The sequence below is a fragment of the Equus asinus genome, chromosome 7 (genome assembly GCF_041296235.1).
Source record: "Equus asinus isolate D_3611 breed Donkey chromosome 7, EquAss-T2T_v2, whole genome shotgun sequence".
In the NCBI taxonomy this organism is placed as follows: Eukaryota; Metazoa; Chordata; class Mammalia; order Perissodactyla; family Equidae; genus Equus; species Equus asinus.
Genome location: NC_091796.1, coordinates 19913388 through 19927666, shown reverse-complemented (window position 1 = coordinate 19927666; position 14279 = coordinate 19913388). Strand labels below are relative to the sequence as shown.

Sequence of the window (14279 nt, the reverse complement as noted above, 5' to 3'; positions counted from 1 at the left end):
TAGCTAGAAACAACTTTTCTTTGCATTCCAAATTTTTGGTCATCTTTATTATGTTTCAAAATCTGGTTTCTGTTATTTCATGAAATATTGAGTTGTGTTTTTATGCCAGTTGTAAAACATACTGTTATTCAATTTCATTAAAGCGAACCATGTTACTGTTTAGAAAGAAAGCATATTGTGTTTGTAACCTTGACTTCTTGTTCATTCTCGACTTAGAGGACACTGTGGTGGCACTCTCAGTGACAGGCATCTTGAAGGTGTGGATTGTTACCTCTGAAGTAAGTGGCGTGCAGGTGAGACAAATGAGACTGGAAGTGATTTCTCTGTTTTTCTTCTTATGAAGTCTTAAATTTTAGGGGCTGGCCTGGTCGTGGAGTTGTTGGGTTTGTGCACACTCCGTTTCAGTGGCCTGGGGTTCACAGGTTCAGATCCTGGGTGCGGACGTAGCGCCACTTGTCAGGCCATGCTATAGTAGCATCCCAAATAAAATAGAGGAGGATTGACACAGATGTTAGCTCAGCGACAATGTTCCTTAAGCAAAAAGAGGAGGATCGGCAACAGATGTTGGCTCAGGGCCAATCTTCCACACGCGCGTGCGCACGCACACCTCCCCCCCTCCACACACACACACAAATTTAGTAATGCTATGCCCCTTCCTTTTTTTTCTTGAAGGGGAAGGAAAAAGCTTTTCCCTTTTGATAGCCTTATTGGTATAGTCTAGAAGATCCCCTAGTATACTGTGTCTGTAAGTGCTTTATTTTTTTCATTTTTGATGGTAGACATCTGCTCTACCAAGGATATGAAATAGCGAAACATGTTTCACAGGATATAAAGTAGAGAAACATGGAAGAGGTGGGACTTTCCTCAGCTGCCTCTGTTTAACGTTAAGAGGTAGTTTGCTTGAGAGAAAAAATAAAGCAAACCACCGCAAAAACTATATAAGGCCAATTTTAGTCTTCTCTCTCTGTTCTTTGGGCTTGAGTTCCTTGTTACTTTTTGTCAGTAAGAAAGGCAGGTCAATTTTTCTGACAATATTGATGCAAATCTCTTCAGCTGGGAAATTTTTAAACGTTGAATCTGGGGGAAAGGAGAGGGATTGGTCAGTTTTTTTCTTTTTAAACCCAAAAGCAAGTATAACTATGAAAATTCGCATTTACTCAAACTTTTCTCATCTGTTGTCACCAGATTGGTGACAGTCTGATTCTCATCAGTATTTTAACGTTAAGGAGCTTTGTAGCAAAGATGTAGTGGCCAGATGTTTTCAGAGTTTATACCTTGGTTCTCACGTGAGGGGTTAACATGATGAACATATCAAGTGATGTCTTTGTTTCATTTATTTTCTTTATCATTATGTGATAATATTAATTGACAGCCAAGCCATTCCTAAAGTTTTTCTTTCTCTTTTCAGGATACTGAGCCAATATTTGAGGAGGAATCCAAACCAATTTATTGTCAGAATTGCCAAAGCATCTCTTTTTGTGCATTCACACAAAGGTCACTTTTGGTTGTGTGCTCCAAATATTGGAGGGTAAGATAACTACAAAAGTAAGAAGCTGTATTTTTACCCTTCAAGATGTTGGTTTATGAGGCTTCCGAAGATAATTGTAAGGAAGAGCTTGGTACAAGAATATTTTAACCATTCGGAATTCATGTGTGATTCTGATATCATACTTTGAGGTGTTGAGATTTGGCTATATGTAGTTGTCTTTTTTCTTTTGGTTTATAGAATGATTCAGTTAATGACTGTTATTCTACTGATCTTCATTTCTACCTTTTGCTACTATTTCAGTCATTATCTTGTCAGTACAGCGTAAGCAGTGGTGGTGAGTTTTCTGCAGGTTGACGTATCTTTGTAGGTTGTTATTATTCCCAATTGCCACTCTGTTCTGAGTTCCTGGAGTTGGGAAGGTCTTCCTCCATTCCTTCAGAGCTAGTGGTGGAAGGAGTATGTTACTTCCATGTTGTCAGACTTTAATATTTCCGTAATAGAAGAAGAGCCGCCATGTTTTGACCACTTGCTCTATGCCTAGCGTATTTTTCAAAGCTTTCCATGTATTATTTCTTTTAATCTTCATAACTCTCTAAGGGGAATTGTGTTAGTTATCTAATCCTGCATAACAGATTACTCCAAAACTTAGCAGTTGCAAACAACAAACATATCATCACCCATCTGACACATGTATCAACACCCCATCTGTAGGTCAGGGATCTGGGCATGGCTTAGCTGGGTACTTCTGGCTCAGGGTCTCTCACAGGCTGCAGTCAACGTGTTGGCTGGGATTACAGTCTCATCGTAAGGTTCAATGGGGGTTGGATCTTCTTCCAAGCTTGCTTACTTGGTGGTTGGTTGGCAGGCCACAGGTCCTCTTGGCTGTTGGCTGGAGACATTAGTTCCTTGCCGTGTGGACCTCTGCATAGAGCAACTCACAGCATGGGAGTTCTCTTCTCTCAGTAAGCGAGCAAGAGAAGATGTAACCAAGATCTATCTAATCCTGGAACTGAGATCTCGTCACCTCTGCCATATTTTGTTGTCTAGAAACAGTCACAAAATCCAGCCTACGCTCAAGGGAGAGCATTATAGGGTGTGAATACCAGGAGTCAGGGATCAGTGGGGCAATCTTAGAGGCTGCCTACCACAGTAGGAATTGTTCCTTTCCCCATTTTGCAGATAAGGCAACTGAGGCATTGGGGGGATAAATAACTTGACTAAGATTATACAAGTGGTAGTGGAGTTGCTGGAGTAAAGCTCGGGCAGTCTGACTGTGGCAACCACTCTCATTACCACCACACTCTACTCCTTCAGAGGGACGGGGCAGTGTAGGAAAAGGCATGACTAGGGCAGCAGCATCTTCACCGCATCCTTGCCATTGCCACTGCTTTGGAATAAGATTAGAGAGGAAAAGCTATCGGTGGTCCTTTTCTTAAATGCACACACAAGAATGAGAGGCAACCCACAGAGTGAGAGATGGTAGTGATATACATATGATGAGGCACTCATCTAGTATTTATAAAAAACCAACTCCCACAAATCAAGAAGAAAAACACAGACAACCCATAGGAAGATGGACAAAAACATTTCATAAAAGAGGAAAGCCAGATGGCCAATAAATGTGTAGAAAGATGCTCAGCTTCATTAATCAGAGCAATGCATGTTAAAGCAACTCTGAAATAGTACTACAACTCACCAGAATGACTTTTTCAGATATTTATTGTCAGAAAGAAGTTTTCAATTTTAAAATGGTTAAATGGACATCTTTTATTTTATGGTTTCTAAAACAATTTGTGACGTGTTCTAAAATGCTCACCACAGCTGAGATTTTTTTTAAAATCTTTTATTTTTTCCTAATGTTTGTATAATTTTACCTTATATACTTTTGAATCTTTAATCTGGAATTTATTCTGTATAAACTGTGAGATGTAGATCCAATTTTATTTTTATTCCAGATTGACCCCTCCAGTTCCTGATGCCGTTTGTTGGATAATTCATTTTTCAGTTGTGCCTTTCTAATATACCATATTCCTGTATTATGGGAATCTGTTTCTGGACTTGTTGATTTGTCCGTTTATGCATTAATATTGTATTTCTTTATTTTCTATAGCTTTATAATTTGTATTAATAGATAATGGGGCTGGAGGGCTGGTCTCTCTTCATTCTTTCTTGGACTTGTCTTGGCTATTCTTGTAGTGCTAATGTTATATATGATAAATATTGTAGCAAGTCATAGTAAAAAAAGCTAGGATTTGTTCTAATTTCAATGCTCTGTACAAACAACTTCATTGCGTTTTCTTTAAAGAAAAGTAGAATAAAAACTCTTGGCCATTGAATTACTCATTCCTTCTAGGGAAATTTTCTGGCAATATAGAATGCACTTTTATCAAATATTGAAAGTGATAGAAAAATTCTGCTAGACATTATAAGATGAGGATTTGTAGTCCGAGCTTTATCACTTACTGGACATATGACCTTGAGCATGATGTAACCCTTATTTGTGTCAGTTTTCTATATATAAAATGGGTTAGCAATACTTGCCTGCCAGCCACCTGCAGTGATTCATATGAGATAATGATTGTAAAGGTATGTTGTAAACTTTGGTGTGCCTTAGAAGTGTAAGGTCCCAGAAGGTCAGCAGCCTGTGTGGCTGATGAAATTTTAGGGACTTGACTTTTATATGTGAGAATTATTAAATAATAAAACTGAGTCTAAGTTCCTATTTACAGTATTTTAGTACATTGATGAAATAAGGTAAAGTAAGTTAATTCCTCTATAACAAAGAGACATTCTGGTGTCAGAGTTTATTGTTAGAAACATTGTTACTGGGCATAGAAATAAAACAGGGGTCATAACCATGCCTTCTAGAGGTTGGCTCCCTGTAACTTGTCATTCTTTGGTGCAGCACTCTCCCTTTAGATAAGAAAGGCTAGGAATTCCTCTCCCTGTGTAGAGGAGCACCCCTGCTCCGCTTGTCATGGTCACTGCCTGACCACTGGAGGCTGCACGCAGCTGGGGACCTAGTTGTGTTTTCCCTTGGAAGGTGCCTGTGCCCCAGTGATCACTGACAAAATGTCTTTAACTGAGGTAGCCAACTTTAAAGTCCTGAGTTTATTAAATATATTTCCAGAAGTTTTTGGCTTTTTTTGGTTGAAATGTGGCTGTATCTTACTTAAAGGACACTACCATGGACTATATTGTGAATTTCTTATTTCTTGTAGGTATTTGATGCTGGAGACTATTCCCTGTTGTGTTCAGGTCCGAGTGAAAATGGACAGGCATGGACTGGAGGTGACTTTGTATCCGCAGATAAAGTAATCATTTGGACTGAAAATGGGCAAAGTTATATTTATAAACTACCTGCCAGGTATTCAATCAATACTAAATTAGGACTTTAATCAAAAGCAAAGGATTCCGAATTTGGGATATAACCTGAAAGTATGAAAATGTATAAAGTATAAATATTTAATTTAGGTAAAAAACTTCAGAACTTATTAAGTTAGATTTGTAATTACAGTTTAACTTATAAGTACAAAAATTAAGTGGATTTTTATTTGAAGTAAGATATTTTAATAACATTAATTTTTTAGTGCCTATATTAAATTAACTATAATTTAAAAATCCATATTTTGTTCATTGTCAAAAAAACCTCATCATATTGTGTGATATAATATTTAATGTCAGTACTGTCAGATGTTGCTTAACAACTGGGGTACTTTCTGAGAAATGTGTCATTAGGTAATTTCGTCATGCATACATCATAGAGTGTACTTACACAAACCTAGATGGTATAGCCTGCTACACACCTAGGCTGTATGATACTCATGTTATATTGTCTGTCTATATATATACTCATGGACCATTGTCATACATGCAGTCTGTCATTGACCAAAATGCCATTGTGTGGCGCATGACTGTATTTTAATTGAATTGAATGTTGTATTTTTCTCATTTTCAGTTGCCTTCCAGCTAGTGATTCATTCCGCAGCGATGTGGGGAAAGCAGTTGAAAATTTAATTCCTCCTGTACAACATAGTCTTTTGAATCGAACAGATAAAGAGGTAAAATTCTTTAGGTATCATTTATAATTGGTAGTTACAGTGAAAATTTTAACCACTATATTTATTAGTGTCTTTTGGTAGATAACTATTTGAAAGATTAGTACAATTCAAGGCACTGTATTAGGTGTTGTAAAACATTTTGACATAGTCACTAATAAACACAACTTTAAAATTTGCATGTCTTAAACATGTAGTATGCCTATACTATAGCATACACTTTTCTCTCAGAGCACAAATGATCTTATTGTGATTACATAGTGGAAATGACTTTTTGTTAAAATTCATATAGATGGTGTAAATTTATTTTGTACTCTCATGCAGTTGTAAACATAGACAGATGTAATTTTAGAAGAGCAAAGATAATCATGTACTAATGCTGACTAATAATAATTCATTACTTAAGGCATTGCAGTATCTCCCCCAAATCCTGTAGTGATTTAAATCATTAGGCAAGAAGTTTTTTTGCTATAAAAAGTTTATTAGGATTTTTAAAAACCTGCTTAATATCAGGTTAAAGTTGAAATGCAACAGCACTTAATACTGGGTTTTCAACTCTGTATTCTTTGAGCTTTAAGAAAGAAGCTTTGGTTTTGGAAATAGTTTCCTTGACTTATATTCTGGGTTTACACAGCTTTTTATTCTGAACATTGTGTTCCATGTTTATGTGGAGCGATGGTAAGGGGAAAGGAATTGTTTTTTTCCATGAATATTTTGAATATACAGAATTTATACATCTGTGTACAATGGAGAGCCTCTATAATCTGTCCTTTATTCTCTTAACTTAAACTCCTACTTCTTGCTGTTCAAACTAGATGGTCACTTCCAGTTAAACTAAGGAATAATGACTTGTGTAAAAAAAAATGTAAAACAAAACAAATACGTATCCTATTTCTTTAAATATCAGCAACCAATACATTTTAAATTAAAATATATGTATTATGTGGTGTGAGATACACATTGAAATATGGAATGTTGGTTATTCCAGCTACTGTAGTAAGTTTTCCTTGTTAAGCATGTTGTTTATCAATTAAAACTTTTAGTAATTTTCAGACTTTAAGTTAAATCAAATAATTGATTATGCTTATTATATATAGTTTCTCTGCTCTTTAGGAAACAGCTAATATCAAATATGGTAACTATGTTAACTATGATTGTCAAAACTGAAGCCTACTTTTTACTGCTTTTCAGGATAAGATTCTATGGTTTAATTTTCAAGTATTTGTGAATTAATAATCTAAACTTTAGTTTTAGGAGTCCACCACTATTCAGTATTTTCAAATAAGTGATCTCACTGAAAGCACAAGTTCTTAGCAGAAAACTAATTTGTTTTAAAAGTGAAAATATTCACAATGGTTTTTTGTTCCTGTAGTTTATAGCTAACATATCAGGTGAGGTTCATATTAATTATGTAAATGTGACCAAGGAAAATGTCATGCTGTTAGTTGAAAAATATACTAATTAAAAAATGGAGTCCTCTAGTTGTCCAAGCTGGTGTAATTTTGCTGCTATTCTTAGTGATTAATCAGGAATGGCAAAAGGCTACGATTAGTGAATTCTTCCCTTTTGACCTTATAAGTGGAGACCTTTCTTTTTGGTAAAGAGTGGTATATCTTTGTATTATTATTTAATAACAGACAAATAAGTTGCATTGTTATGTGAGTAATCGGTTTTTATAAAGCAGAGAAAAAGAATATAAATGCTAATTCTAGAGAAAGACTGTAAATGTAGCTTTCATTTCTTTGAATGTTTGTGTTACACTGGATTTGAGTATTAGTTGATATGTACATTAGTGCTACAAAATTATATTAAAATACTGTTGAATACTCATGCTATAAACATTTTTTTAAATTCTGGTACTGAGGCAAAGTACTTAACTAACATCCTTGTCTGAAAAAATGTTAATGTGTGAACTATTTTGATTAAAAAGATAGCTAAAGAAATTTGAACAATTTCTTTTTTTTGGCAGTTGCTAATTTGTCCTCCTGTCACTCGGTTCTTCTATGGAGGGAGGGAATACTTCCATAAACTGTTAATTCAGGGTGATTCATCTGGGAGATTGAATATTTGGAACATATCGGACACACCTAATAAGCAGGAAGGTGAAGAAGGTAATAGTAAATTATGTGCAGCAATTTCTTAATTCTTTTAATTTAACAACCTAAATACCAACCACTGAATAACAAGTTTATAATGTACATGTCATTTTCATCTTAGAATTATAGTTGATGACAATTATCATTCTTTGGTATATTACTGAATCAACTATAAACACATTTATTTTAATATGTTTAATTTTTTTTCTGACATGCACAAATGTTTTTCTTTCATACAAAACAAAACCTCCACAGGGCTGGAAATGACTACTTCTATTAGTTTGCAAGAGGCATTTGATAAACTGAATCCCTGTCCTGCTGGAATTATAGATCAACTGAGTGTGATTCCCAATAGTAAAGAACCTCTTAAAGTAACTGCAAGTGTGTACATACCAGCACATGGACGGCTTGTTTGTGGCCGTGAAGATGGAAGCATCATTATTGTACCTGCCACACAGACAGCCATAGTACAGCTGCTACAAGGGGAACACATGCTCCGAAGAGGTATACTTGAGATCTACCAATGTCTAAAGTGTTCCGAGAGATCTGTAACCATAATATTGACAATGAGCACACTCAATGTTTTTAGCAAATGATGAGTCAATATAGTTATTAGTATGCTATGTAGTTGATAGAATTGAATGTGCAGACAATAAAATACTTAGTGGCTATTATTGGAATAAATACCATGTAATGACTATAAATACAGAAATGTCCAGTTTTATCTTTGATATATGTTCATAGTTCCATTTATTATTAGTTATCTCTATAGTTTACTAAATAATTACCTTATTATCAGTAATATTGGTAATCCTTTAGAACAGTGCTGTCCAGTGGAAATATATATATGTAACAATATATGTGACTTTCTAATAGCCATATTAAAAAAATAAGAATGAAGCAGGTGAAATTAATTTTAATAATATATTTTATTTAACTTGATATAGCAAAACTGTTTTCATTTCAACTTGTAATCAGTATAAAAATTCCTAATGAGATGTTTTGTATGATTTTTTTGTGCTAAGTCTTTTCTAAGTCTTTGAAATGTGCTAAACCACATGTCAAGTGCTCAAAAGTCTCTCGTGGCTGGTAGCTACTGTATTGGACAGAGCAGTTCTATAGGATAAAATTAGAACTCTTTTCTATAATAAAATTTATAGCTATTCTGATAATTCATGTTTACTTTTATTTGTTGAACTTTATAAGACCTTAATATTCCCATTTTAAATCCAAAACCTCATTCACAGGTTGGCCACCTCACAGAACACTTCGTGGTCATCGGAACAAGGTCACATGTTTGCTATATCCTCATCAGGTCTCAGCTCGTTATGATCAAAGATATCTGATATCTGGAGGTGTGGATTTTTCAGTCATAATTTGGGACATATTTTCCGGAGAAATGAAACATATCTTCTGTGTGCATGGTGGCGAGATTACTCAACTTCTAGTTCCACCTGAAAACTGTAGTGTAAGTTGATCATAAAGTATTATTTCGCTATAGTAGAGCTGAATTATGTTGCTCTCAGGCTTAATATAAATGGAATCTAGAGTAATTTAAAGAAACTCTGACAAGAGAATTAAACTGTGACAAAAGAACTGTGACAAGACAATAAACTAAACCTTTTCAATTTTAACACTAAATAGGATCAGCCCAGTGGCTTAGCGGTTAAGTTCGAGTGCTCTGATTCGGCAGCCCATTGTGTGCCGGTTTGGATCCCAGGAGCAGACCTACGCACTTCTTCAGGCATTCCCACATATAAAATAGAGGAAGATAGGCACAAATGTTAGCTCAGGGCCAATCTTCCTCAGCAAAAAGAAGAGGATTGGTGGTGGATGTTAGCTCAGGGCTAATCTTCCTCAAAAAACCAAAACAAAAAAACTAGATAATGGTGACATATAATATTTAGGTAAAGTTATGATTATTTCCTGTTTGGCACAAAGAAATAAAAGATGCACATAGTGTTTTTTCCTTTTATTATCTCCTAAATAGCATGGCTTGTCCCTGAAACATAGTAGCAGTTTAGAATATGTTTATGGAAGTTTCAATTTTGTTTTAAAATAGTTTAAACATCTCCAGAGACATTCTACAATCTCATTATTTTCAGCTCCATCTGAGCAAAAAGATAGTGAACATTTACTTTGGTAAAGGTAGAATACATGTAAATAGAGTGTCTTTAAATAAACAATTATTGTGACAAGGGAAAGTATAACAGTCACTGATAATGACTTTGGAAAATTTTGTACATACCTTTGTGGAAGCAGGTTCATTTCTTAGTGACGTGTGAAAGGCAGGCCATGATGTCAAGTAAAACGCTTAATAATTTTAGAAATATGAGATTTTAGGAGGGCTTAGGACTAGTAAATAATGGGCTCATAATTTCTTTCACTGTTTGTTAATCGTGAACTTGTTCATGTGATTAGCCGCCTTTGTGTGCATAATCAACCATTCCCCAACATTCACACACGGATGTGTGTACACAAACACACTATCTTCTTGCATGCACATTCATGTTTCTCATGACCCATTCATTGTGACCAGTTATGGCCTTACTGAAATGGAAAACACTTTACTCGTATATCTGATACCATGTTCACAAGGTGTCTCATTTCAAAACCCAAGTAATTTTCCTTGGCCTTTCTGCTTCCTTACTTAATCTTCCTGATAACGTGTTTTATTTCCATGTTCTGCCAGTGCTAGATTTTATTTGATTTGATATTGGTGGTGGTGTAGGAAGTCCTAGTACCACTGTCTCTCTTTTTGTTTTTTTTGCCAGATTTGAAAATTCAGGTTCTTAATCATTCTCTTACTTCTTTTTTTATTCCTGCCTTTTCCTTTCTTTCCTATTTGGTTATTAGTTTCTTATCTTCATCTCTGCGAAAAATTGCTACGTGTTTATTTAAATAACAATTTTATGTTTATTTTAGTGAAATAGGTATCATCGTAATTGCACTCATAAGTTATAACACTGTTACAACCCCGTCCTGAACTTCATTTTACGGTAGTTATGCCCCATAGTGAAACATGAGAATTTTCAAAAATTTGGTGAAATATCTAATTTTTTTATTCTGAAATTGATTATTTTTGACTAGTTTAGAACAACCATTTCTGATTTGGCTGATTTTTGGTTTTATAAGAATAAAACTTTTAAAATATTAGAGTAATATATTTTTTAAGTTACAAATATGAGTAAAAGGAAAGTTTGGCGTGGTTTACATTAAGGCCATGTTTTCTTTTTGAACGATGTTAATATATACGTTTTGTAGCTTATATGTTTGTATGAGAGCATTTTCTGGTTTCTTTTTAAAGAATTTCAAGTGAATATTTAATAAAAAGTTTTTGACTAATTGCGTTTAAAAATAATTTGTATTGATTAAAAAACTGCCTCATAGACATATATGCAACTAGATAGAGAATGGGCTCCTTACTAGACTAGGGGCAGGCCAAAAGGTGCTAGTTGCCTGGGGAATGTAAAGAAGAGAGACACAGACAAGGAAGTCCAGAACTTGGAAAATAATGTATGACTTATAATTTACTTATTAGAGGCTCAACAATGGAGATTTTTCTTGTTTTCAATTGACATTCAAAAGTACTGATTAAGACAAAGAAATTCACGTTTAGGTTTGTGATAATTTAACAAGTAAATAATGACTGCCTTGTTAATAACCTGTTCATTTTTAGGTACATCAGCTAATGTGTTTGAAGATCCAAGAGCCAAACTGATTAATAAAAGGCTAAGAATTTGATGTTTGCTGAATGTTTGGCAGATGACTGTTTTGCTGAGATTAAAGTTAATGGCACCATATGCTTTTTCTAGTGCTTGAATTGTCCCTCTTATAAATTGATCCAGTGTCATTCATTTTCTTTTAGCATAAAATATTTTTATTTTAAAGTTGTGATCTGGTGGTTGGAAGATTATAAATACTTACTAAACCTAATGATTAAAGATACATACTGAAAGAATTTCATCTGCTTTTTTGGCTAGAGTTTTGGTTTTTATCTTAGGTAGATTCAGAAGTTAAGTTTTGACTTACTGCATTTTTTTTTTTCCGGAAAAGATATACTCAAACAGAGTAATGTAGTTGTGTTTTAACAATTACTTAAATTATAATAAAGAATGTATAAGGTTGATGATTTTTTCCTTTCTTATTTTGTAGTCATTTCATGTTTACTGAAATATAGGAGGTTGTTAAGAAAAAGTACTAAGCAAAATCAGTTGGTCTCCTAGCTTGAGTAGACAGTGAAGAAACAATGAACTCCTGTCTGCTGGGTGGAAAAGATGCCGCAGCTGGAGATGAGCTCTGAGGACCGACTGTACACTCTTTCACGACTTTGTATGCATGTCTCAGTAGACAAATAAGATGTACTTAGTTTTCTACCATCTGGGTGTTTCTTTGTCATTCTTTCTTTCCCCACTCCTTCATTTTTGTGCTATTTTAGCATCTGTTAAATTAAAAAAATTCGACTGAGTAAATTTTAAAGATCTACTTGGCTTTACTGAATGATTCATCCCATGTAGGAAGTAGGTAGGAGCTCAAAAGGGCTACAGAAAGGGAAAGATTTTTAACAAAAAAGATTATTTTATGCTTGGGTAACCTACCAATGGGGGCAGAAGGAGTCCATGTGGCAGGTTACCTCCTCTTCCTTTGGAGGATGGAAGGGATTACCTCATTGATGCTGACCAGAGTATTGCGCACTGACCAGTTAATACTGTATTCCTGGGGAAGGTTGTAACTGCACTTAGGCCAGGTATTAAGTCTTGGTTTGCTTAGCACAAGTGACTCCATTTTGGGCCGTTGTTTCTTTTTAACACATCTTTCTACCTGAAATCTTTCCAAATTCTTGCTATAGATTAACATTAACTTAGTGCCAGACTCAGTGGCTCTATATATTTTATTTTTAATAAACTATTTCTCTATTCTTTTATTAATGGGAGTTTTAATTATTTAAGAAATTTGACATGTTCATAGATGATAAATATTGCTAAATATAGAGTACCTAAATTGAATAGATTTTATTTTTATTTTATGTTAAAGGTTTTTGTTTTTTTCATTTTTTAGAGGCATTTTAATTTTTTTTCCCAAAATAGTAAAAATCCATTTAGGCAAAGTGCTTTGAAGTTGAGTTTGATTCACTGAATAGTCTGGTTAACTGAGATTTAGCTTTTATATAATGCAGATTATTTTAAAGAATTAAAATGTAGTAAGAAAGTTAAAAATTTTCCTGAAGATATCCTTTGAGATATGAAATGTTGAAGTAATTTAGAACTGTGTCATGCCAAAGGGTTATTGAGAACAGTTCAGAAGGTTTTTTGAGGCCAGAGATACTATCTGCTAAGTAATGTATTTCAGTGTTCCAAGAAGTATAAGCTTACGTTTTAGGAGGAAGAGCAGGCAAGTATTTAAATGAGTCTCCTACAAGGCCGAGTGTAAATGATAAAGGAGAGATATTAACAGAATGCTTCGGTACCAGGATAAGGGCAGAGACATGTCATAGATACTCAGAGGAACAAGGAGCTTGGTAAACTTCTCAAAAAATCCTGAGATTTGTATGTATATTGACTTCGTGAGGAGTGCTGGAACTTGTAGTTTTGAGATCTCTAGTATTAGGTTATTGGCTATTTCTGTTTTTTTCTTAAGATTGTGGAATGTAGAGGAAAAAAATTCAGTTTGAGGTTTTTTTCTTTTTGGTGGTTTGGTTTCTTGATAAAATGTACTATATATCCATATGAAGGACACATATACGTGTACTATATATCCATATGAAGGACACATATACGTGTGCTCCATATGCGTATGAAAGATGCATATCTGTGTACTGTATATACATATAAAGCATACACACACGTACTATATATATAAAAGGTACAGATACATGTACTGTATATACATATGAAGGACACATATACGTGTACTATATATACATATGAAGGACACATATACATGTGCTCCATATGCGTATGAAAGATGCATATCTGTGTACTGTATATACATATAAAGCATACACACACGTACTATATATATAAAAGGTACAGATACATGTACTGTATATACATATGAAGGATGCATATACGTGTACTATATATCCATATGAAGGATGCATATACGTGTACTATATATACATATGAAGGACACATATACGTGTACTATATATCCATATGAAGGACACATATACGTGTACTATATATCCATATGAAGGACACATATACGTGTACTATATATCCATATGAAGGACACATATACGTGTACTGTATATACATATGAAGGACACATATACGTGTACTGTATATACATATAAAGGACACATATACGTGTACTATATATCCATATGAAGGACACATATACGTGTACTATATATACATATGAAGGACACATATACGTGTACTATATATCCATATGAAGGACACATATACGTGTACTATATATCCATATGAAGGACACATATACGTGTACTATATATACATATGAAGGACACATATACGTGTACTATATATCCATATGAAGGACACATATACGTGTACTATATATCCATATGAAGGACACATATACGTGTACTATATATACATATGAAGGACACATATACGTGTACTATATATCCATATGAAGGACACATATACGTGTGCTCCATATGCGTATGAA

General features: G+C 34.3%; 1 protein-coding gene across 9 annotated transcripts in view; it reads left to right on the top strand.

The window, feature by feature from the left end:
- WDR7 (WD repeat domain 7) overlaps positions 1–14279 on the top strand; it is a 357038-nt gene that overhangs the window by 35822 nt on the left and 306937 nt on the right. For 6 of the 9 annotated variants that reach the window (XM_014847081.3, XM_014847053.3, XM_070512984.1 and 3 more), the window contains 7 exons: positions 217–293; positions 1409–1528; positions 4711–4856; positions 5448–5550; positions 7517–7658; positions 7899–8147; positions 8891–9111. In XM_014847081.3, the coding sequence (XP_014702567.2) occupies positions 217–293; positions 1409–1528; positions 4711–4856; positions 5448–5550; positions 7517–7658; positions 7899–8147; positions 8891–9111 (1058 nt within the window). The remainder of the gene's footprint in view (positions 1–216; positions 294–1408; positions 1529–4710; positions 4857–5447; positions 5551–7516; positions 7659–7898; positions 8148–8890; positions 9112–14279) is intronic. The other 3 variants (XM_070512986.1, XM_014847072.3, XM_070512982.1) reach the window with 1 other exon arrangement.